At 46.8% G+C, this 26,935-nt stretch overlaps 1 protein-coding gene across 2 annotated transcripts in view; it reads right to left on the reverse strand.

Moving 5' to 3' along the window:
* The window catches only part of KIF13B (kinesin family member 13B), a 253,470-nt gene that overhangs the window by 137,339 nt on the left and 89,196 nt on the right, over positions 1-26,935 (reverse strand). For both annotated transcript variants that reach the window (XM_063915075.1, XM_063915076.1), the window contains exons 6-14: positions 23,432-23,612; positions 21,889-21,976; positions 21,045-21,179; positions 9,397-9,509; positions 7,780-7,891; positions 7,323-7,535; positions 6,931-7,041; positions 6,435-6,569; positions 202-332 (exon numbers count right to left, since the gene is read on the reverse strand). In XM_063915075.1, the coding sequence (XP_063771145.1) occupies positions 202-332; positions 6,435-6,569; positions 6,931-7,041; positions 7,323-7,535; positions 7,780-7,891; positions 9,397-9,509; positions 21,045-21,179; positions 21,889-21,976; positions 23,432-23,612 (1,219 nt within the window). The remainder of the gene's footprint in view (positions 1-201; positions 333-6,434; positions 6,570-6,930; positions 7,042-7,322; positions 7,536-7,779; positions 7,892-9,396; positions 9,510-21,044; positions 21,180-21,888; positions 21,977-23,431; positions 23,613-26,935) is intronic.

The raw sequence follows: 26,935 nt of genomic DNA on the forward strand, positions 1-26,935 counted from the left end.
AGCACCATCTAGTGGTCAGAGTGCAGAAATGCAGCACCACCAATAACTGCAAACACTACGCAGGGTTGAATGCAGGTAGATCAGATTTCTGTGCAGCAGAGTTGCCAAGGTTCAGTGTGTTGCTATCGGCTATTAACCCAAATCGTTGCTGATCACGCTAAATCTGCAGCTGCGAGCGTCTGAACAATACGGACACTTTACCTGGTGTTTTTCATCGGTGTCAGTATTACTTGTCCGTCCATCGTGATATCCACGACGCAGTGTTCAGGGAGGATGCCCATCCCGCACAGCTGTATGTCCTGCGAATCGTCTGAGCCTATCAGCGTGTGATCCTGCAGGGGAGACAGGCAGCGCACTGGTTATATGTTAAGATTATTCATATAAAAACTAAAATTTGTTTCTGCCACAATGGCGGAACGCTGGCCAGCATCCGTGTTTTGGTCGGCCAAGTTCTTAAAATTCCTATCTAAAAACAGCAGCAGCTTTATAAGTAATGGTAAGTGCTGCTGGTGGTATATTAGAGTGCCAGGCGTTGGCGCAACCAACAGCGGTCTTACGTCTTGGCGTCTCTCCCGGAAACAACCCCAGGCAGCCCTCATTATTCTCTGATAGATAAGGCTGCTTGTTGTGCAGAGACCAGTCTGATTTTCCAGGAGGGTTTGATTACTAAGCACACGTAAAACTGCTCTCTCTCACACTTTGTCATTACACCCCCATCCGAGTGCCCCTGACGCAGCACGGAGCTGCCACTGGTGGGGAACAGACAGCAGCAAGGCTGAGCATTTTCCGCTTGCACTGCAGTAACGCGGGCCGTGAGAACGGGGGGTGAGAGAGTGGGTGGCCTTGTGGGTTATCAAGTGACTTTGAGAAAGAATAAACACAAAACATAAATGGTCTCAACTTGGTCTAAAAACTGCAACTTTTATAGAATATAAAAGTAATTTAAAAAGTATTTAACAAATTATATTCCCCCCTCCCCCCCAAAGATATGTCTGTAATCCAGCCAGAAACGATCGTTAGTAAATTAGGTGGAATAAATTAGCCCTTTCTGATGGCACCTTTTTTATGTAAATTTGGCAACACTTCATTAGGAAAATAAGTACTAAACACAGTAAATCTATAGCCTTAATTACAAAGCAGGAGGATCGGAAAACAATTTGGCAACGGAACTTCTGCTCCAGTGTTCTGAAATTACGGCGTTAAACCTGGCGGCAAATGCAAGAGAATTAGTTGGAAGAAAAACAAAACACAGAACGCTTTAGTGTAAAGATCTTTTATTGGGGGGAATCGGCCTGCACCCGTTCTACTCTGCTCTTATCATACAGTAAGTGGGGCATGCGTCAAAGTCTAGCTTTTCCTAATACCACAATAGTCCTATAATAAGTACTGAAGCCTGTGTGTATGCAAGTAATACACACTATATGGAAAATACAAACATCAATCTACCGTGACCTGGAAAAACTTACGAGTCAGTAATACTGACCGGCAAACAGCATCCAGCGTGATACATGTGTAGACACAGAAAGGCATTGCATTGGCTCCTACTTATTATAACCAGTCTGTCTGATGCATAGAGAGGATCCTGGGAACCCTTAATCCCCCCTTTCCCCGCTCCATTGTCTGCCGAGATCTGCCCCCCATTGATTCAGAGGTGCTGACCCCTCCAGTTACTGGAATGGTTCTGTATGTCAGTCCCTTGCAATCCTGCTACCAAGTCCATTACATACAAATTACATTCTGCAACGTGTGGCCCTGAGGTCACAAAGGAAAAATATTATGAAGTATGTTCTTCACTAGAAACAGAGATGGGAGTTACAATCCAACTCCCCACCTACAGTCATCATCTTCTCCCATCTCTGACCTCATCGCTCACTTCCTCTAGCCATGTTCTCTGCCAGTGACTGGCGGTGCAACTCCCCACCTACAGTCATCATCTTCTCCCATCTCTGACCTCATCGCTCACTTCCTCTAGCCATGTTCTCTGCCAGTGACTGGCGGTGCAACTCCTCACCTACAGTCATCATCTTCTCCCATCTCTGACCTCATCTCACACTTCCTCTAGCCATGTTCTCTGCCAGTGACTGGCGGTGCAACTCCCCACCTACAGTCATCATCTTCTCCCATCTCTGACCTCATCTCACACTTCCTCTAGCCATGTTCTCTGCCAGTGACTGGCGGTGCAACTCCCCACCTACAGTCATCATCTTCTGCCATCTCTGACCTCATCGCTCACTTCCTCTAGCCATGTTCTCTGCCAGTGACTGGCGGTGCAACTCCCCACCTACAGTCATCATCTTCTCCCATCTCTGACCTCATCTCACACTTCCTCTAGCCATGTTCTCTGCCAGTGACTGGCGGTGCAACTCCCCACCTACAGTCATCATCTTCTCCCATCTCTGACCTCATCTCACACTTCCTCTAGCCATGTTCTCTGCCAGTGACTGGCGGTGCAACTCCCCACCTACAGTCATCATCTCCCCCCATCTCTGACCTCATCTCTCACTTCCTCTAGCCATGTTCTCTGCCAGTGACTGGCGGTGCAACTCCCCACCTACAGTCAACATCTTTTCCCATCTCTGACCTCATCGCTCACTTCCTCTAGCCATGTTCTCTGCCAGTGACTGGCGGTGCAACTCCTCACCTAGTCATCATCTTCTCCCATCTCTGACCTCATCTCACACTTCCTCTAGCCATGTTCTCTGCCAGTGACTGGCGGTGCAACTCCCCACCTACAGTCATCATCTTCTCCCATCTCTGACCTCATCTCACACTTCCTCTAGCCATGTTCTCTGCCAGTGACTGGCGGTGCAACTCCCCACCTACAGTCATCATCTTCTCCCATCTCACACTTCCTCTAGCCATGTTCTCTGCCAGTGACTGGCGGTGCAACTCCCCTCCTACAGTCATCATCTTCTCCCATCTCTGACCTCATCTCACACTTCCTCTAGCCATGTTCTCTGCCAGTGACTGGCGGTGCAACTACCCAGCCACACATTCTACTTCCATGTCCAAGACTTCTCTGAGACCTCTCTCCAACTACTGAATTCACTTCCATGCCCAACCACACTCTCCACCTATGGAATGCACTTCCACGCCCAACCACACTCTCCACCTATGGAATGCAATGCCACACCCAACCACACTGTCCACCTATGGAATGCACTTCCACGCTCAACCACACACTCCACCTATGGAATGCACTTCCACGCTCAACCACGCTCTCCACCTATGGAATGCAGTGCTCTGCCCAACCACACTCTCCACCTATTGAATGCAGTGCTCTGCCCAACCACACTCTCCACCTATTGAATGCAGTGCTCTGCCCAACCACACTCTCCACCTATGGAATGCAATGCCACACCCAACCACACTGTCCACCTATGGAATGCACTTCCACGCTCAACCACACTCTCCACCTATGGAATGCACTTCCACGCTCAACCACGCTCTCCACCTATGGAATGCAGTGCTCTGCCCACCCACACTCTCCACCTAGGGAATGCACTTCCACGCCCAACCACACTCTCCACCTATGGAATGCAGTTCTCTGTCCAACCATACTCTCCACCTATGGAATGCACTGCTCTGTCCAACTACACTCTCCACCTATGGAATGCACTTCCACGCTCAACCACACTCACCACCAATGGAATGCACTTCCACGCTCAACCACACTCTCCACCTACGGAATGCAGTGCCACACCCAACCACACTGTCCACCTATGGAATGCACTTCCACGCTCAACCACACTCTCCACCTATGGAATGCAGTGCTCTGTCCAACCACACTCTCCACCTATGGAATGCAGTGCCACACCCAACCACACTCTCCACCTATGGAATGCACTTCCACGCTCAACCACACTCTCCACCTATGGAATGCAGTGCTCTGCCCAACCACACTCTCCACCTATGGAATGCACTTTCCACGCCCAACCACACTCTCCACCTATGGAATGCAGTTCTCTGTCCAACCATACTCTCCACCTATGGAATGCAGTGCTCTGTACAACCACACTCTCCACCTATGGAATGCACTTCCACACTCTCCACCTACGGAATGCAGTGCCACACCCAACCACACTGTCCACCTATGGAATGCACTTCCACGCTCAACCACACTCTCCACCTACGGAATGCAGTGCCACACCCAACCACACTGTCCACCTATGGAATGCACTTCCACGCTCAACCACACTCTCCATCTATGGAATGCAGTGCTCTGTCCAACCACACTGTCCACCTATGGAATGCACTTCCACGCCAAACCACTCTTCTATTATGGAATCTACTTCCACGCCCAACCACACTCTCTACCTATGGAATGCACTTCCACGCTCAACCACACTCTCTACCTATGGAATGCACTTCCACAAGCAACCACACTCTCTACCTGTGGAATGCACTTCCACAAGCAACCACACTATCCCCTTATGTAATGTCAGACCTGCTTAGAGACCCAACCTCACTCTCCACCTATAGAATGCACTTCCATACCCTTCCACACTCTGCAACAGTCTCCAAAGTTTTAAATGCTTCATAAAACCACCCATTCATTAAGCTTCTCGTCTAATCCATCGCTCGCCCAGCATACCTCTGCCCAAATTGTCACTCCATGTCACCCCCCCCCGCCAACTAGTCTTATCCTCCCCACTTCCCATCAGACAATAAGTTCTCACAAGCAGGTCCCTCTCTCCACCAGTCTTATCTGCTCCATCCCTGTCCTGTACACTTGTTTGTTAACTATTGTGCCTTATGTACAGTATACTGTATTACATTGCCTTAAACACTGAATCATTTAGAAATAATATATTCACGTGTAAGGCGTTATATCATTAACATCTCCTTTGGTGACAATTTTCAAGCAATCCTGTTCACCCACCACAATATATTATACTAATTAACATTTGTGGCTTTGGCAATATCCGTTACTGTGTCTACATCAATACTTGTCTTTTTGCTGTAAAATACACTTACAACACTACACTTATTTTTCATATTTCTATTTTTTACTCACACACATACACATATATAAAGTTCATGACACCAATGAGTATTTGTCTGTGTCTGGTACCCTCGGTCTTGGTGATCATGTCATCTGCACGTGTCTCTCTTGGGATCATATTGTGCAAACACAGGATAGAATGAGAGATCACAATTTGTGCAATAAAACCTTGGACCAAGCAGCCCCCTTACCTGCGGGTTGGAAGAAAACACCTACTGTACTTCTAGATAAAGACTTACAGATTCGTGTAGAGGGTAGGGCTGGCGCTAACTTCTAAGGACAATGGGGCAGATGTATTAACCTGGAGAAGGCATAAGGAAGTGATAAACCAGTGATAAGTGCAAGGTGATAAACGCACCAGCCAATCAGATCCTAACTGTTAATTTACATATTGGAGCTGATTGGCTGGTGCATTTATCACCTTGCACATATCACTGGTTTATCACTTCCTTATATCTTCTCCAGGTAAATACATCTGTCCCTATGTGAGGATAACGTTGCTTGTGTCTGTCTAGTGAGCACCCAGGATCTGTACATTTCTCTATACATTAGAGTACAGTATAGGGACCTCTGTTACATTGGCAGTGATCCACATGTACGGAAAGTCCCCGTCTTTTCTATTACGGTTCCCCACAGCGTAAGGCTCTGAGAATTATGTGACACGTTATCAATAAACGATAATCATTAATAAAAAAACTAGGTAAAAATATGTAATGCTGCAATATTGTATTTTTTCCTGTTTAAAGAGTTACCTGGCACTGTGAATGCGGCTGAAGGCAGACGGGATTTATCGGACACGGATGCATGCTATGCAAATATTCCCTAGCGCTGCGTGCAATAGCGTTTTAGATAGGAAATCGGTTCTGCAGAACAGATTTCCTGCTGCTGGCCCATCGGCAGTGACCACCATTGGGGGGATGGGAGTAAAATAATAATAGTATTTAAATACTAATAGACAGACACAGGTCACCCCCATCTGCCCCCTACCTCTTCCACCACTCTGGCTTGCCCCCAAACCCCATACTAACCCCCCCTCCACCAGCAGCACCGCGGGTCCGCTGCTTCAATGCACTAGGTCTGTCCGGTCTCCCTAGCAATGGGAGCTGTTGGGGTGCGTGTCCTGGCCCCAATGCGTGTGCATGTTGGAGACAGGACATACCTTATAATTATTATATAGATGCTTTTGAAAAGATGCTACTGGTTCAGCTACATTTTAAAAATAAATAGACACTTTGGGGGGTAGTCATTTGTTTGAAAAGTCAGTTGGGGGTCTGTATTTTCCTAACCGACTTTTCAAACAATTGAATTCCACCCAATATGTAATTTAAAAAGAAATAAATCGGCAGTTCAGTATTTAAAGAGGAGAAGACAGGACACGAGTGCAGCATGAGCTCACACACGTACACTGTGACCTGCACTAAGGTCTCACCTTCAGATAGTAAACCAGGAGCTCGTTGAGGGCAGGGTCTGCATTTAAATTGACTAAGAAACATTTGTTATCCCCGACTTTTATCCCTGAAGACTGGAGTGAAATCCCAAGGCTTTCCAGCTGCTTCTGGCGCTCCTGGAAGTAAAGAACACATCCAAAATAAACATAATAAGCCAGGTCTCTGATGTAACACTGATGTATGATGGCAAAAGTAATATATAACGTGCTAGTATGGAAAGATGACTGGCTGCATAGGAATCATTGTATGTGATAACCAGCAGATGGCGCTGTAGGGTCACCAAGCAATGCCCTGTCATTCACAATGTGTAATACAGCAAATGTGACATTTTAAAGCATGTTACAGTCACTGGATTAGGAATGGGTCACCAGGTTCCCTATTGGCTCAGACGTGAATGAGACCTGACGAGGGACATTGGTGATCTCAGTGTAGAGCATAATGCACGTGTCTGCAGAGTACACCTATCCAGGTACCAACCTGGGCAATCTCCTCAGTCTTCCGTAGCTTCTCCTCCCACGTTACAGTCATTTCTTGGATGAGCTTCTCGGATTCATGCAACCGATCCTTCAGCTCTGGCGCCTTCATGGACTGGTAAAAAAAAAAAGACGACCGTAAGGATAAAAGCGGCCAGTGATTCGATGACTAGGAAATACAGTATATAGGCAACTATCCTAACTCTCTTTGACATCTCTTGTGCGCTGGACACAGTGAAGCTATCTAATTACTAACCGCAAATTATTATTTACAGAGGAAAATGGCACCTGCTCGATGGAGCGGATAGTTCCAGCGCACACACACACAGCCTGTGTATTATTTATTCAGAAGGATTCCTGTCACAGGAATTGCTCCATGTTCCCGAGATGCCTCACCTCGGCTTGTGTCAGCTGGTCCCTCAGCTTCTCCACCTCCTCCCGCAGCTCCCGGATTATCCGAGCATTGGGATCCTCATTCACTACCGCGTGGTTGACTATGTTTTTGGCCCGGTCAGCGTACCGTAGTGTGGAGAGCGTCTCGTCGTAGTTGTCAGCTGCAGGGCTGACTGTGGCGACCATGGCAGTTTTGCTGTTCCCGCCCAGACTGTCCTGATAAAATGGAAGAAGATGAGAGTGTGTGAAGATGTCTGATTAAACTAGGATTCCATAAGGCAAGGGAAACCAACAGGCAGCCATTTTGTGGCAGCTTAGGCCCCTTTCACAGGAATGGGGCCTAAACTGTCACTAGAAACTGATGAGGCACAAAATTGAGCGAAACGACAAGACAGGAGAATGGGAATGAGAGACTTACAATATCGGCTGAGGAAAGAAAGGCAGATGATCGCACATTTACCTTCAGTAGCCACGTCAGCACAGAGTCCCGATACGGAACAAACTTGTTTTTATTCTTCCCAGCTCCTTGGTCTGCCAGGGCGGAAATGACCAGGCCCAGGGTCGTGAGGGACCTGATTGGAAGGAACCAAAGCAATGTTTTTATGATGAGCAGAGAGAAGAAGCTCCATGAAGTGTAGGATGTAAGAGGCCTGTGTATGAGCCAGATTACACATATAAAACCACCTATCTTGCCTCCACCCACTTAAGAATGTTACAGATCTGAGGAGAAAGTCCTCCATTTTGCACTGAATTTTGTGTGGATTATGGGAGAATGATGAATGACATCTGTTAAGATTATGGGGTCTATTCATGAAGCAGTGAAAAGTGTGGAGAAGTGAGCCAGTGCAGAAGTTGACCATGGCAACCAATCAGCATTGAAGTAACATTTATAATTTGCATACTATACAACTGAACGGAGCAGCTGATTGGTTGCCATGGGCAACTTCTCCACAGGCTCACTTCTCCACTCTTTTCTCTGCTTCATGAATAGAGCCCTAACTGCTGTAGCTTCTTTAGCGGAGAAAAAGTTGTTAGATCAGGGCTATTCAAAAAGCGGGACTCCGGCTGCTGTATAACTACACATCCCAGCATGACTTGCCACAGTTTTGCTATTAGGGCATGCTATACTTGTGTCAAAGCACGCTGGGATGTGTAGTTCCACAGCACCTAAAAGGCCACATGTTGCATTGCCCTGTTTTAGAGTAACCTGGCTTCTTTGCACACTTCCCACGCGTTCATGAGAAAGCGGAAGATTAATCTTTCCGAAAGCTGCAAAGTCTTTGTGTTATACAGACTGGTCACCTCCACTGCGTGTTGGCGTCAGGTACACTTCAACACGTATAGAACACATTTTTAAGAGCTACATCGGTTGGAAATACAGTTGTGGGGGGGTTAGGGGAGAAAGTATGTAAGTGCTCTCATACCCCCGCACACTGGAGAGCAAATGTGTATACTGGTGACTGAGGGGGTCATTCCGAGTTGATGCTAGTTTTAGTAGCCGTGCAAACGCTATGCCGCCGCCCACTGGGGAGTGTATTTTAGCTTAGCAGAAGTGCGAACGCTTGTGCAGCCGAGCTCTGCAAAAACAGTTTGTGCAGTGTCAGAGTAGCTCTGAACCTACTCAGTGCTTGCAATCACTTCAGCCTATTCATGTCCGGATTTGACGTCATACACCCGCCCAACCACGCCTGCGTTTTTTCAGACACGCCTGCGTTTTTGCAATCACTCCCTGAAAACGGTCAGTTGACACCCAGTAACGCCCCCTTCCTGTCAATGTTCTTGCGGCCGTCAGTGCGAAGAATAACTTCGCTAGAACCTGAGCACAACCACAAAGGTCTTTGTACCTGTACGTCGCGCGTGCGCATTGCGGTGCATACGCATGCGCATAAATGCCATTTTTTACCTGATCGCTGCGCTGTGAAAAATCGGCAGCGAGCGATCAACTCGGAATGACCCCCTGAGTGCGCACACACGTCTCTGAACAGTGAGGGTTTGCTGAGAGCACTTGTGCCAATTGCCCCCGCTGCAAACAGACGCCGAGTAATAGCCCCCATGACAGGTGGTTCCGGTGACTCACTTGTTAATGTTGCTCCCTTCTTTCAGCCGCTCGCCGGCTGCTCCCGTCTTTGTCGCCCTCTCGCTGCCGGCTAAATCCACCAGACTCAGTTTACTCACTTTCTCACCTGAGGTCTGGAAATAACACACAATACAATGGACACCAGGGATAAACACCATCATCAATTATGTACGGCTTAAAGGGGAAATGCAATGTTCTCTGTACAGAAGCTCTTTAGTGACTGCTGGAAATGGTAAATTATATATGGACAACTTAGTTACTCCGCATCCTGAACATTACTCATTATTAACGGAGTTTTACGTAAGCGCTGTAAGAATCAGCCAGCAAGTGAACAACACAACCCTGTGGCCAGGATACTGGCTTCACCAAGCGGGAGCTCACACACATCAATACAGCAAACCAATACTAAATACACGATTTATAAGAGCATGCGTCCTGGTAATGACGGCAGGGAAGGTCGGCGGCTCCTGACCAAGCCGTGACACATAAGGAGGGAAACGTGGATTCTCCCGATTGTATTACGGCCTCCCATTGTTTCAGTGTATACTCAGCATTAGGAGAGAAGGGTTAAGTAATAAAGATGTATATAAATATAATGTAATGTTCTGTGTACTGTCCTACTGTTGCCGGATGTACGGCGCTGCGGGCCACTTGTAGCGCCTGATAAATAAAATGTAAAAATAAGAATAATAAACCAACAAACGCCTCCAAGTAATTAGTGAACACTGCTTAGTGAACATTGTGGGCACTGCTTTCTGTGCCAATGCATTTATCAGGTAATGTCCAAAAAGACCCAGAGCTAAACTGTGGTGAAGGGAAATTTGAAATGGGGAGTATGCCCCTCTGTGGGTGGAACGTTTTTAAGAAATTGCCCTCCACTTACTGCCACCCTTCACTGAAACTAATGTACAGCATAGTATATACTTGTTTTAAAACCGTAAGTGACGTACCGTTTAAGCATTCGCCTTATCGGCTTTTTTTTCTTTTCTTGCCTGGACTCCTAGAAATTATGATTTCCTTTACAAAATCTCCCTGGAGGGCACAAAGTATGGCTGCGTGTCATGTGGCGGCAGAAGGAGGAGGAGAAGGACAGAGAGGATTTTACATTACACAGAGCTCAGAGGGACATTCAAAGCCCCTCTGCTCTCTACATCATGTGCAATGTGACTTTGGTTGCCATGGACGTCGGATGACACTTTAGAAAACCTACAGTATTATAAATACTTAACTGGAGGGTTGGGGGGGGGGGGTTAGGGCATAATGATATAGGGCCTTATAGTACTAAAGGCTGGCGTAGTTAGAGGATGGCAGCATGCACAGGCAAGTAACGGGTATCTGCAGTTACCTGTCCAATGCATTTACCAACACATCCGATAATGACACAAAAGACTTGGAATATTTATCACCAGGCATATGGCTCATTTTGGGGCCATACACCACATAGTATCCCAATTGCCAGGGTCATTACTAAGACATCTGTGGGCCCAGGCAAAGCCTACATATTGTAGAGTGCTTTTGCAAAACATAGGGGAAAACTTGCAACTGTAAAAGTATCATATGCCGATTATACGAGGGGTGTGCAATAGGTTTCTGGATGTGCACAATCTGACTGTCTGGTTGTGAGGCTGTCCCTGGAAGACCAGGAGCAATGATGCTGACCGGTGTCCGCCATCACAGAAGACAACGCTGCTGCCATGCGGGCCACAGTTGAGGCAGACGCCATGGTGACCCTAGTCCAGTTAGAGAAGGAGATAAGAATCTCATTGGGATCCATCAGTTGACACTCAATAAAAAGCTTGGCCTAACCCCGAGAGCAGGCGAAGGTTCGGGGGACTTGGTGCCGCAACATGCTGGCCAGGTTAAATGGCGGTCACTCAAACTCAGTCTGGGAGATCCGTGGTCGACATGCAAGAGGTCAACATAGACAGGTAAAAAAGATCGATAGTCAAAAGATCAACACATAAAAAGGTTGAGCTATCTTCAGCGTAAAGAAGAACAAGGAGTCCTGGAAGTGATGATATGACCCCCACAAAGCCCTGCTCTCAACATCATCGAGTCTGTCTGGGATGACATGAAGAGAAAGAAGGATTTGGGCAAGCTACATACACAGAAGATCTCTGGTCAGTTCTCCAAAATATTTGCAACAACCACCCTGCCGAGTTCCTTCAAAAACTGTGCGCAAGTGTACCAAAAAGAAATGATGCTGTTTCGAAGGCAAAAGGCGGTCACACCAAATACTGATTGGATTTAGATTTCTCTTCTTTTCCTTCATTTGCATTTTGTTAATTTAAAAAATAAGAACTATTTACACTTCTATTTTTTTAAAGCATTCCTACTTTGCAGCATTTTTTCTACACCTGCCTAAAACTTTTGCACAGTACTGTAATGTATGTCAACCATATTTTACTGTTGACCTACCATCCGGAATCCGGTATACAGTTTTTTGGTCGACACTCATTAGGTCGACCACTATTGGTCGACATGCATTAGGTCGACGTGACAAAGAAGAGGTCAACATGAGTTTTTCACTTATTGTTTTTTTTTTTTTCAGTTTTGAACTTTTTCAAACTTAATTATCCACGTTGACTACGATTGGGAATAGTAACATTGCCCGAAGTTCGCTGGCCATGCGAGGGGACACGGTGCACTAATTGGGGTTCCCGGTGACTTTACGAAGAAAACGACACCAATTTTTTTTTAAACTCGTGTTTACCTTTTTCCACGTAGACCTAACGCCCGTGTCGAGCTATTTCAGGCGTCGACCTAGTCACTGTCGACCAATAATGGTTGACCTAATGACTGTCAGCCCAACGATGCACACCCGGGGGAATCCACCCCTTGTATGATGACTGGAAAAGTTTCAAAAGGTGACCTAATATGAAGTAAGACCCTGTATAAACTTCTTACAAGGCTGATGATGGAGAATTTCCCCCATCTTACATCAGCATGGAAAACATTTACAATGTAAAATAAAACCACATAGTCAAAATTGATCGTTAACTGCATAATTAAATGAGGCTGAAAACAGTCAATCACTGAGATGTCAGGAAGAGTACACTACCAGCCAGCGTGCGGGATTGGTCAGTGTACAATCTCCGACTACAGCACTTGGTGAATGATTCCGGAGTTTATTATTTGTTTGCACTGTTCACAAGATAAGACAACACATCCATCATTAAAGAGACGCAATCACGTAACAGACCAGAGGGAGAGAGGAAGCAATGATTACGGAGCGGATAATGGGCAGCAGTAAAGGAAGCGGCCTGCATTAACTGGATGGCCCGGGCATTAGCTGGAGTGACTAACGTAAAACGAGACTGGCCTGAGAATCACAATATTCCAAATATGTTTTCCCATGTAACGTACAGATTGCTGCAGTCGCACCAAACAGCTCTTCTCACCGCGCCAGAACCCGTGCGTCTTAGAAACATAGAATGTGATGGCAGATAACAACCACTCGGCCCATCTAGTCTGCCCTTAGCACATGTACACACACCCACATTCACGGTGGATTGTGGGAGGAAACCGGAGTTTATAATAAATAGTGTACAGTGAATTACTGTGGGGTCTGCAATTTAGGTCATCAGTAAAACCTGCTGGGTTTTCATTGGAATCACTGCGTAGTGCAGACTTTCCTACTAGCTGGTGTCTAAACTTCTGCACAGTGATTTACACAAAAGAGAAAAAAAAACGTTTTGAGGTACCCCAGTCCCCCGACAGCCGATTGGCTGGTACTTTATCTCTGCTCACTTTTTCTTTCTCCAAGGCTTTATACATAGACCCCAAAGAGCTTAAAGAAGGGCTGTAACTTTATAGGGGTGGTCTGCGTTGAGGGGGCACCATAACAACCAGAGACCTATAATGTACAACGTCTGCTCCCGTACAGACTAATAACTCCATCATTTCCAGACGAGATCTATACAGAAGTCCATAGACTGTATACAACAAGAATAGGTGGGATGTAATACTTCGTTATATATAAATATGCATTCACCACCATAATCTTCCGCCATTAGCAGAACAGGTGCATCACATTACTATCCTGCGCTGTCAACACTTCAACGCTGGGATTGGCTACATCCGAGCCAGATCGCACCCGCTTCAACCCTGCCCCTGTACAAGCAATTAATTGCCTACTGATTGCCCTATCCCTCTGCTGCAACGCGTTTCTCCACGTATGAAGAACAATAGCTGCTCGGACACCAAACATTCCTAATAACCGACCCCCGAAACCATGCCCTCACTGTAATAATGACGGATACACAGATCGGTGATTAGCAAACGGATCTGGGCCAAAGAGTAGTAAGTGATCTCCACCATATCTTTATACCAGAAAACCTTGCCTGCCACTGGAACCCCACAGCGTGTGGACTGAAGGATAGATAGTACATAAACAGTCAATAGGTCAGCAAGGTCAAAAGGCCGACACAAATAGCTCGACATGTGATTTGTTTTTTTTAACCCCAATCCTAACCTTACCCCTAGTGCCAAACCCTAACCCTCCCCCTCGTGCCTAATCCTAGGCGTCCCCTCTGGCAGCCTAACCCTAACCAAGTGCCTAACCCTAACCACACCCTTCGGCAGCCTCCCCCCCCCTCCCGAGTGCCTAACCCTAACCACCCCCTTTGGCAGCCTAACCCTAACTTCCCCCCCCCCCCCTCCCGAGTGCCTAACCCTAACCACCCCCTTCGGCAGCCTAACCCTACCTCTCCCCCAAGTGCCTAACCCTAACAATCATGAAAAACAATGAGTCAACCTTTTCTGTGTTGACCATTTACACGTCAACTTGTCGACTGCTGTATGTACTATCTACAGTATCTCTTATCCGGATACCACCCACCCCTTCCCCACAGTAGGAGCAGGCTGAATACCATGGAGCATGTGCAGTATTTACAACGTACGGAGCTACTGTAAGACAGGATGCTGACGAGCTGTTGACATTAGCAGTGTACACACAGCAGAGACTGCCTGTGACCTGTACGTGTGATGACAGCTCCAGCTGGTAACCGGTGTCTGTGTGTGTTAGCGATATGCTATGTACAGCCATGTAAGCTGCAGGCCCTGGTCTTCCTCAGGGTACAATCAGTAATTCTGCTGCATCTCTACGGCAAACAGAAGTTCACATCTAACGCTAAAGAACGTTCCTATTCCATGTTCCCTTTATCAGAAGAGTAAGTAACCCACACGGGCTTATAGTGATACAGATTTATTTATTTTTTATTTTTTTTACTTGAAGCCCGAGGTGCAGTACTTCATCACCCAGGTGTCTGTGACCAAACGTGCTGGGGGCGTAGGATCTTGGACCCTCTTCGAGAGGAGAAGGGCCCCGTTACTCCCCTAACCCTCAGAGCCCAAAGGCCTACTGAGGGGAAAAGGGTCTGTGGGTCCCTCCTTGCCGAGGCGCAGAGGGACCCTCGTGTGTCCCCAGGGTTGGCCGAAGCTTCCCCCTGGGGACTGAAAACAGCGTCTGGCCCTCCCCAAAAGGAGAGGGCCTCAGCAACTAGGGGAGAGGGTGGCCCATCAGGGTCTCACCTAAACCCCAACAAAAAACCTTGAACGTGACTTACGAAACAAAAATAAGTGCTAGTACGAAAATAAATAAGCCCCAGCCAGAAGGCCGGGAAGGGGGTATAAAAAAATTGTCCTTGCCCTAGCCAAAAGGCCAGGGCAAAGGAAAAAGTGCTACAGAAGTTGGGATGTGACCGTGCTCGTGCCATGAAAGTGCAAAGGCGTCCCGCACCAGTGCAAATTAAGGCACCCCTAGGTCACCCCAGGGGCACGTATCACCTCGAGCTTCGAGCTGCTCCCAGTCTCTCAGCCAGACCAAGCTTCATACCTACTCTATGCCATGGTCAACCCCCAGTACGAGAGTAGATACTAGACCAGGCCGTTCCCTGTCCAACGTAAGGTGACAACAACCCTTACGAAGCAGGGATACTAAGCCCAGTTATTCTCCACTCTCGACCAGGGGCCTTGCCACACCCCGGCATGGTACTCCACAAGGTGTTTCTCCATTCCACATCTAGGAACCTCTCACGCTCCCAGTGTAAGAACAGGTACTCCACCCTGTGTTTCCCTCGAGCAGGTACTACACCTGATCTTAGCCAAAAGGCCGAGAAGCGATTCTACACCCGCAATTATCTCTGCCGCCCTGGATTCCTTTGCTACAATCCAAACTGCTGGATGTAAAAGTTTATAGTTATCTTTGTGTGTGAGGGAGACACATTATACAAAAGATATAAAAGCTCATATTGCACAAAAAAGCTTGAGATTAAATGGAAACCGCTGCTTTTATTAGGGTTATATCGCTGGATACGTGCTGCACTTCATACAACTCAATCTGCACATCAATATAATCAGAGTCTTAATGTGTGTCTATTAACATTACCTCTCACCCATGTAACACTCTTAACACATAACTTCTGCTTCTCATTAACACTAACACTTTAATCTCTCACTAGTGTGCTGCTTTGGGGCAGTCGGCCTGTGCCGACTTGGGGGGAAGTCCCGTGCCCTGGACTTGAACCTTAGCGTTAGGGACCAAAGGGGAATGTAATAGGGTTTGAGAATTAGAAAGTGAGAGATTTTGTGAGTTCTCCTGTTTTTTTTTTTCTAAAGGGCAATTATTTACATGGCAAAACCAGGTTTATTTTCTCACGGAAATGATTGCCACTTTAAGGAAACAGGAGAACTCTCGCAAAATCTCTCACTTTCCGATTCTCACAGACTCCATATATTTTTGGCCAAAATTATGCAGAGCACCTAATTTTTGCTAAATTGCAGAGTTTACGATTATTATAGCTATTCGCAGTGATTGGTGCCTAGGGTGTGTGCCCCTGCAATAATTCTTCTTTCTATGTGAAGTATACAGATGTGGCCACATACACCTACTGTATCCTCGAATAGCCCCGTTTGCAAGCCACAGACTTTGCAACTTCGCAACAGCGTGCAACTTTTTTTTACAATAGGTTTTAATCTGCTATACTAATTCTAAGTACTTAGTACACTCTTAGCGACTTTGCAAAGCCCATTTAAGGCCTAATTCAGACCTGATCGCAGCAGCAAAATTGTTCTCTAATGGGCAAAACCATGTGCACTGCAGGGGGGGGGGGGGGGGGGCAGATGTAACATGTGCAGAGAGAGTTAGATTTGGGTGGGTTATATTGTTTCTGTGCAGGGTAAATACTGGCTGCTTTATCTTTACACTGCAATTTCGATTTCAGTTTGAACACACCCCACCCAAATCGAACTCTCTCTGCACATGTTACATCTACCCCCCTGCAGTGCAGCATGGTTTTGCCCGTTAGAGAACAATTTTGCTGCTGGAATCAGGTCTGAATTAGGCCCTAAGATGCACAATTCAGGAGAAGTATATAATCAATATAAAAAGGAATAAGAGAGTTCCTATACGTGTGACCCGCACTGTGTATTGTTATGCTTAAACTGCCGCTACAGTATATACCAATTCTTTTGCAGCAATACAAATACTAACCCTATGTACAGTACATTGTAAACTATCATTATTATTACTATGTATTATATATATTATAATAGACAGGATACACTGGGCTGTGACATTTATTGGGGGAGATAATTCATACGGTGAATGGCTGTACTCAATAGTCACTGATTAATTCTGACGTGCTGCAGAAATCCCTTTGGATTTAGGTAATATTAAACGTTCTAAGAGAGACATGCGGGAACCAGTACTGGTCACCACTTTGTGTAATTAGCTATATACCCCCATCTGCTCCACGTAAAAGGGGAGATTCTATTATTCTGTCACCTTTGACCCTAAAGAGCTGCCGAGGTTTATGAGTAATTACAGAATACTGGGGAAGGAGGCGCTGGACAGCGCTAGGCGGTACTGCCATGCACAGACGATGGGGGGAATCCCGCCGGTGTCATGGGGATTCCGCTCTATTCTCCCTAACATTCCTGTCTGCATCCTCCTTACAGGAGCTCATTAATCAGCGGATAACAAAGGAGAGAGGGGTGGAATGGTAATGGTGTCCAGGGAAGAACCCTATACAACTGATCTTGACATTGGAGAAGTAAAATAGGATGGCAGGGGGAACGTAAATTTATAGGTTAGGGACAGAGGTCATGGAGTCCAGATGCTCAGGGGAACTGCTCAGCAGCAGTCGGAAACAAGAGATAAATGACCCTACAGTGACAGTGATGGTGCAGTGTGCCTGGAGGGGGGGTATACAGATGCCTGGAGGAACAAGTGTCTGTGACATAGAGACTTATGTGCAAAAGTCACACCTGCAGCCTCAGTTCAGAATAACCAGGTAATGTGAGGAAATGCTATTTATATTCATAACCGCGCTCTGTACATCCTTCACTGCAACACTCATATTACACAATGCCGGCTGCCCACAGATTTCAGCTTACAGTACTACAAGTTACACTATTATCAGCACTTACTGTATGTAGCACCAGCACACTTCACAACTGGGAACAAGAAGACTGGGGATGAACAAGCAGACGAAGCGGTAAGAGGATATCTATGAACAACCCCACGCCACACAGATACATACAGTAGCAAGCCTTTCCTTGTCAAAGCTTTCTGTACGGCACAAAAATTAGACTGCAAGCTCTCGGGATTAGGTCACTCTCTACCCTCTGTTAATATAAGCACCTTCTCTATCAGCATTGTATGTACTTGTTCTGTTTGTATGGATGATTTTCATTTTAGAAGATGCATTGTGTCCAATGTCAGAGCTTTGTGCTGCATTATCAATAAACCATGATAAAAAGAAAAATCCATTCAATCAAAAGTCACTCAGTAAAGGGCTATTACATTGCTCCGCAGTGTTACTGCCTGCGTATCCTCCCTGTACAGGCCACATATCCGTGCTTATCATCTGCACATACGGGAAGAGATGGATCACACAGATATGTAAATAGAGGGTTACTGTAACCTGACTGTAGTCTTTCGGGTTTTACAACAAGAAAACCCGTAAGACACACAACAGGACAGAAGTGTCACAGGTAGTTAAAATAACTTTAGACTTTATTAGCGGTTATAATAAACTTCATAATAGACAGGTAATTGGAGGCCAGCAAACCACAATCAGCTCATTAATCATAGTAACATAGTAACTAAGGTTGAAATGAGACAATTGTCCATCGAGTTCAACCTATTTGTGGTCTCCTATGCCGTCTTATTATAGGACTAGTTATTTTTGTTAGGACTAGTTATATTAACTATAATGCGTGCCTACGCACCATAACCTTGAATATCATTATCCAATAGGAATTTATCTAACCCATTCTTAAAGGTGTTGACTGAGTCAGCTGTTACTACTCTCTCAGGCAGGGAATTCCAAACATGTATTGTCCTTACTGTGAAAAAACCTTTTCCCCTCAATGTGCGGAAACTCCTCTACTCTAACCTGAGCGAGTGAGCACGTGTCTTCTGTGCTGATCTTCTAGAAAACAGGTCCCTCCCAAGCTCTGTATATTGACCCTTATATATTTGTAGATGTTGATCATGTCCCCTCTTAGTCTCCTCTTTTCCAATGTAAACATGCCTAGCCTTGCAAGCCTTTCCTCCTTTCCAGCGTCTCCATGCCCTTGGTTAGTTTAGTCGCCCGCCTCTGAACCTTTTCTAGCTCCAGGATATCCTTCACCTCTAACACATAACTCTTATTTCTGAAGCTGGATGTACAGTAAGAACTTTGTTCCATATACAAGTGTGTTTCACACCAGTCTTTACATGCCCATGTGAAAGGAGCCGCACATCACTACACTGTACTACAGAGTACCCCCTCCCATCATGTCACTGTTCCTGGGAACCCTGCTCTTCCCACTATATAACTCCCAGTCTGTGGCTTCCTGCTGCCTCCATTCCCCTCCTCACATCATGTCACTGCCCCTGTCACATGCAGCCCTGTCCTCACTGACATATCACTCCTCTCCTGATATACTCTGTGCTGCTGGGCACTCTGCTCCTTCCACTATATAACTCTCAGTCTGTGGCTTCCTGCTGTCTCCATTCCCCTCCTCACATCATGTCACTGCCCCTGTCACATGCAGCCCTGTCCTCACTGACACATCATTCATCTCCTGATATACTCTGTGCTGCTGGGGAACCTGCTCCTCCCACTATATAACTGTCAGACTGTAGCTTCCTGCTGCCTCCATTCCCCTCCTCACATCATGTCACTGCCCCTGTCACATGCAGCCCTGTCCTCACTGAAACATCACTCATCTCCTGATATACTCTGTGCTGCTGGGTACCCTGCTCCTCCCACTATATAACTCTCAGTCTGTGACTTCCTGCTGCCTTCATTCCCCTCCTCACATCATGTCACTGCCCCTGTCACATGCAGCCCTGTCCTCACTAACACATCATTCATCTCCTGATATACTCTGTGCTGCTGGGGAACCTGCTCCTCCCACTATATAACTCTCAGTCTGTGGCTTCCTGCTGTCTCCATTCCCCTCCTCACATCATGTCACTGCCCCTGTCACATGCAGCCCTGTCCTCACTAACACATCACTCATCTCCTTATATACTCTGTGCTGCTGGGACCCTGCTCCTTCCACTATATAACTCTCAGTCTGTGGCTTCCTGCTGCCTCCATTCCCCTCCTCACATCATGTCACTGCCCCTGTCACATGTAGCCCTGTCCTCACTGACAAATCACTCATCTCCCGATATACTCTGTGCTGCTGGGGACCCTGCTCCTCCCACTATATAACTCTCAGTCTGTGGCTTCCTGCTGCCTCCATTCCCCTCCTCACATCATGTCACTGCCCCTGTCACATGCAGCCCTGTCCTCACTGACAAATCACTCATCTCCCGATATACTCTGTGCTGCTGGGGACCCTGCTCCTCCTATTATATAACCCTCAGTCTGTGGCTTCCTGCTGCCTCCATTCCCCTCCTCACATCATGTCACTGCCCCTGTCACATGTAGCCCTGTCCTCACTGACACATCACTCATCTCCTGATATACTCTGTGCTGCTGGGACCCTGCTCCTCCTATTATATAACCCTCAGTCTGTGGCTTCCTGCTGCCTCCATTCCCCTCCTCACATCATGTCACTGCCCCTGTCACATGCAGCCCTGTCCTCACTGACACATCACTCATCTCCTGATATACTCTGTGCTGCTGGGGACACTGCTCCTCCCACTATATAACTCTCAGTCTGTGGCTTCCTGCTGCCTCCATTCCCCTCCTCACATCATATCACTGCCCCTGTCACATGCAGCCCTGTCCTCACTGACACATCACTCATCTCCTGATATACTCTGTGCTGCTGAGGACCCTGCTCCTCCCACTATATAACTCTCAGTCTGTGGCTTCCTGCTGCCTCCATTCCCCTCCTCACATCATGTCACTGCCCCTGTCACATGCAGCCCTGCCCTCACACAGTTACATGAGTCGACAGGATGGGTAGAACACTGACCTTCATTAAAAGCACCTGGACTTAGAACTCCTGACTGCCTGTCATCTATGTCCCCTGTGACAAGTTACATAACCTTCTGGGAATCATGTTTTATTTATCCCACAGATGAGATTTACACCAAGCCTATAGATATAGTGTAAGCTTGTCATCAACTATAAAGCGCCATAGACTGTGCTGGCGCTATATCAGTAACGGCAGAATGACTGTGGGGCAGGAGCACTCACCGCTGACTGCTTGTCGCAGATGGTGTGTGTGAGGATGATGTTGAAGACGGCGTGTGACCGGCTGCTCTCCTCATTCATGTTAGTTGCTGCTACAGTACGCGACTTGTTCCCTTCCGACATCAGAGACTCGATATCCTGGGGATAAATGTACATAATAAATATGCAACATGATACACACATCATTACAAAGCAATGCGCTGTCAGGTCAATGCCAAATCACCGCCACAGGGAAACCCGTGGAACCACAAGTATCAGAAGTCCTTTCAAGCTTATCCTTTTTACCCCTGAACTTCAATATGGTAACAGCTGAAATTGGGTGAGGAACATAAGTGTCTGAAGCCTCACAGAGCCCGTGAAAGAGTATAGAAGTCTTACAGTTCCCTGTATGAGGCAGACTACGGCATCCCGTTACTCTTGTTGTGGAACTAGAAGTCCCAGCATGCAAACGGCTCAAAACTGATCTATCCTATAGGTGACCATTTTATATAAAGGCACAAGGGGGGTTATTCAGAGTTGATCGCAAACTTTAGCAATTGGGCAAAACCATGTGCACTGCAGGTGGGGCAGATGTAACACGTGCAGAGAGAGTTAGATTTGGGTGGGTTATATTGTTTCTGTGCAGGGTAAATACTGGCTGCTTTATTTTTACACTGCAATTTAGATTTCAGTTTGAACACACCCCACCCAAATCTAACTCTCTCTGCACATGTTACTTCTGCCCCACCTGCTGTGCAGCATGGATTGCTAACTTTTTTTGGTTTGCTAACAACTCTGAATAACCCCCAAGATCCGCAGGAGATCAGGAAAGCATAAGGGAATATTAGAATGCAGCCACATTTCTCACCCTGTAACTGGAGACAGCCAGTTTGGAAAGGCCGTCCACGTACGGACCCAAGACCTTGTGTTCCCGGACTTTCAGGGACGTTCTGCTTCTGGGTAGGATAGAAAAATATTACACGTTACAAACCAATGTTTAAAGTGAAAGTCTAAACGTAGCTTCATTACGGCAGATGTTCTATTTTGGTCATTACAAAATATTAAATAATCAGATGCTGCTATGGCGATCTATTCCTCGGCTTTAGACTACTCAGTATACGAACAGTTGGTGGTGTCGGTTCTTATAACAGCCGACATCAGCAGCGGCCATGTAAAAACTCTAACATACTGTAAGTATTTTGCACCATTAGCAAACTATAATATTTTTCTTCTATTTAAGATAGTTTAAGCTTTTTATTTTTTTGTTTTAAAAGTTTTCTGCAATAAAGTTTGTTCAGTTCTTTTAAATATCTGCAGTAATTGTCCTTTTAGGTGTTTGTTATTATCCTTTATATGGCGAAACAAGGGGTCCGCAGCGCTCTGCAAAGCACATGATCAGAAAAAACGAGGAAAAAAAAAAAAAAAAAAAAAGAGTACAAAACATTGCATAACATAGGGCTATGTAACATGTGCAGGTGGGGCAGATGTAACATGTGCAGAGTGAGTTAGATTTGGGTGGGTTACATTGTTTCTGTGTAGGGTAAACACTGGCTGCTTCATTTTTAGATTTCAGTTTGAACACACCCCACCAAAATCTACCTCGCTCTGCACATGTTACATCTGCCCCCCCCCCCCCCCCTGCAGTGCACATGGTTTTGCCCATTTGCTAACAAATTTGCTGCTCCGATCAGATCTGAATTAGGACGCAAGTATATATAACCACTGCTGCCTATGCAATCATAGTACATAGAAAAGTAGCGCTGGCTGAACCCATAGGGTCGGTACCACTGTTGACAGTGGAGAGGAGATGATGGTATGGGAAGGAAATGCACATGAGGAAAGAGGGCCCTGCTCGTGAAAACTTATGATCTAAAGGGGAGGGGCAGACAGGCAGGGGTGACGCAGAGGGGAGCGACAGTAAGCAAGGAGCACAGAGCGGGGGGTTAGGGTGACAGCTGGAAGGCTTTGAGAAAGACGTGGCGTTTGAGGGCCCATATGAAGCTTTGGATAGAGGTGGAGCGTCTGTCTAACTACACATTCATTGCTGCCCAGCAGACAGGACATTACTGAATATAAGAAAGAGACGTAATAATATTTGTGTGCAGAGGACAGATCCCTTTAAATCCTAGCATTCAGATCACACATCTCAGATGAGTCAGGAAACCAGGCGCCCTACGGGAGATGACCAGGACTTAGCCCAAATATGCTGCCTGAGGCGTTCCTGTGGGTAAGAGGAGATGATCTGCCAGCGGTGTACTTGGATTTAGAACTCTGCAGAATGTTTCCAGTTGACATTTTAGCTTATACCAAACAGCACAAACAATGGAAATGTAAGACTAGCGGATTGCGCTGTGTATTCGCGCAGACGTGCGGTTACATCAGAAGCAAAATGTAAATCATTGGGAATTCACCCTTTGGGATCCAGGAGGTCCCGGACTTTTTCGTTGTATATTTCCATGTAGGAAACTTCCACCTTGAAGCTCAGCTCGTCCGTCTCGGCTTGCTGCGTTCTGTCGAAGAGCGTACTGCATAGTCTGGGGATCAGCCCGGGCTGGTCTGCTGTGCCCATCATGGTGTAAGACTTACCGGAGCCTGGAAGAGAGATGGGGTATATGGAAGATGCACAGATTGGGGAAACTTGGCGTAGACTCCCAGAAATTCCCTGAGATTCACGGGCAACCTCACAGAGAAAGGGAGCAAGGTTAGAGAGACACATAGAGATCATTTGTACCACACAGGGGGGTCAACTGAATTAGGGGCAAGTCACAGGCGCTGCGTGCTTTTACTACAATTTTGCCCTGAATTCATGCTAAGGGGTATATTCAATTGATGTCGAATTACGGCGTGGATTCGTCAGTTTTTGGATTCGACACTATTCGACAACCGAAACCCTCCACCCGGGACCCTGAATTCGACATATTCAATTAAAAACGGATTTGACACGCCCTCTGTCGAAAACTGACCAATTGTCGAATAGTGGGTGGCCTGGATTAGACTTCCCGCCGTTTGGAATCATATATAGGATATAAAAAAAAAATAAGAATTTACTTACCGATAATTCTATTTCTCGGAGTCCGTAGTGGATGCTGGGGTTCCTGAAAGGACCATGGGGAATAGCGGCTCCGCAGGAGACAGGGCACAAAAAGTAAAGCTTTCCGATCAGGTGGTGTGCACTGGCTCCTCCCCCTATGACCCTCCTCCAAGCCTCAGTTAGGTACTGTGCCCGGACGAGCGTACACAATAAGGGAGGAATTTTGAATCCCGGGTAAGACTCATACCAGCCACACCAATCACACCGTACAACTTGTGATCTAAACCCAGTTAACAGTATGATAACAGAGGAGCCTCTGAAAGATGGCTCCCTACAACAATAACCCGAATTAGTTAACAATAACTATGTACAATTATTGCAGATAATCCGCACTTGGGATGGGCGCCCAGCATCCACTACGGACTCCGAGAAATAGAATTATCGGTAAGTAAATTCTTATTTTCTCTATCGTCCTAGTGGATGCTGGGGTTCCTGAAAGGACCATGGGGATTATACCAAAGCTCCCAAACGGGCGGGAGAGTGCGGATGACTCTGCAGCACCGAATGAGAGAACTCCAGGTCCTCCTTAGCCAGAGTATCAAATTTGTAAAATTTTACAAACGTGTTCTCCCCTGACCACGTAGCTGCTCGGCAAAGTTGTAATGCCGAGACCCCTCGGGCAGCCGCCCAAGATGAGCCCACCTTCCTTGTGGAGTGGGCCTTTACAGATTTAGGCTGTGGCAGGCCTGCCACAGAATGTGCAAGTTGGATTGTGCTACAGATCCAACGAGCAATCGTCTGCTTAGACGCAGGAGCACCCATCTTGTTGGGTGCATACAATATAAACAACGAGTCAGATTTTCTGACTCCAGCTGTCCTTGCAATATATATTTTCAATGCTCTGACAACGTCCAGTAACTTGGAGTCCTCCAAGTCACTTGTAGCCGCAGGCACTACAATAGGCTGGTTCAGATGAAATGCCGACACCACCTTAGGGAGAAAATGCGGACGAGTCCGCAGTTCCGCCCTGTCCGAATGGAAAATCAGATATGGGCTTTTGTAAGATAAAGCTGCCAGTTCTGACACTCTCCTGGCCGAAGCCAGGGCTAGTAGCATGGTCACTTTCCATGTGAGATATTTCAAATCCACATTTTTTAGTGGTTCAAACCAATGAGATTTTAGAAAGTCCAAAACCACATTGAGATCCCACGGTGCCACTGGAGGCACCACAGGAGGCTGTATATGCAGCACTCCCTTAACGAAAGTCTGGACTTCAGGGACTGAAGCCAATTCTTTCTGGAAGAAAATCGACAGGGCCGAAATTTGAACCTTAATAGATCCCAATTTGAGACCCATAGACAATCCTGATTGCAGGAAATGTAGGAATCGACCCAGATGAAATTCCTCCGTCGGAGCACTCCGATCCTCGCACCACGCAACATATTTTCGCCAAATGCGGTGATAATGTTGCACGGTTACTTCCTTCCTTGCTTTAATCAAAGTAGGAATGACTTCTTCCGGCATGCCTTTTTCCTTTAGGATCCGGCGTTCAACCGCCATGCCGTCAAACGCAGCCGCGGTAAGTCTTGAAACAGACAGGGACCCTGCTGAAGCAAGTCCCTCCTTAGAGGTAGAGGCCACGGATCTTCCGTGATCATCTCTTGAAGTTCCGGGTACCAAGTCCTTCTTGGCCAATCCGGAACCACTAGTATCGTTCTTACGCCTCTTTGCCGTATAATTCTCAATACTTTTGGTATGAGAGGCAGAGGAGGAAACACATACACCGACTGGTACACCCAAGGCGTTACCAGCGCGTCCACAGCTATTGCCTGCGGATCTCTTGACCTGGCGCAATACCTGTCCAGTTTTTTGTTGAGGCGAGACGCCATCATGTCCACCATTGGTCTTTCCCAACGGGTTACCAGCATGTGGAAGACTTCTGGATGAAGTCCCCACTCTCCCGGGTGAAGGTCGTGTCTGCTGAGGAAGTCTGCTTCCCAGTTGTCCACTCCCGGGATGAACACTGCTGACAGTGCTATCACATGATTCTCTGCCCAGCGAAGAATCCTTGCAGCTTCTGCCATTGCACTCCTGCTTCTTGTGCCGCCCTGTCTGTTCACATGGGCGACTGCCGTGATGTTGTCCGACTGGATCAACACCGGTTTTCCCTGAAGCAGAGGTTCTGCCTGGCTTAGAGCATTGTAGATTGCTCTTAGTTCCAGAATGTTTATGTGAAGAGACGTTTCCAGGCTCGTCCACACTCCCTGGAAGTTTCTTCCTTGTGTGACTGCTCCCCAGCCTCTCAGGCTGGCGTCCGTGGTCACCAGGATCCAATCCTGTATGCCGAATCTGCGGCCCTCCAATAGATGAGCACTCTGCAACCACCACAGAAGAGATACCCTTGTCCTTGGAGACAGGGTTATCCGCTGGTGCATCTGAAGATGCGACCCTGACCATTTGTCCAACAGATCCCTCTGGAAAATTCTTGCGTGGAATCTGCCGAATGGAATTGCTTCGTAAGAAGCCACCATTTTTCCCAGGACTCTTGTGCATTGATGTACAGACACCTTTCCTGGTTTTAGGAGGTTCCTGACAAGCTCGGATAACTCCTTGGCTTTTTCCTCCGGGAGAAAAACCTTTTTCTGAACCGTGTCCAGAATCATCCCTAGGAACAGCAGACGAGTTGTTGGCATTAACTGGGATTTTGGAATATTCAGAATCCACCCGTGCTGTTTTAGCACTTCTTGAGACAGTGCTAATCCCATCTCTAGCTGTTCTCTGGACCTTGCCCTTATCAGGAGATCGTCCAAGTATGGGATAATTAATACGCCTTTTCTTCGAAGAAGAATCATCATCTCGGCCATTACCTTTGTAAAGACCCGAG

The sequence above is a fragment of the Pseudophryne corroboree genome, chromosome 4 (genome assembly GCF_028390025.1).
Source record: "Pseudophryne corroboree isolate aPseCor3 chromosome 4, aPseCor3.hap2, whole genome shotgun sequence".
Classification (NCBI taxonomy): Eukaryota; Metazoa; Chordata; class Amphibia; order Anura; family Myobatrachidae; genus Pseudophryne; species Pseudophryne corroboree.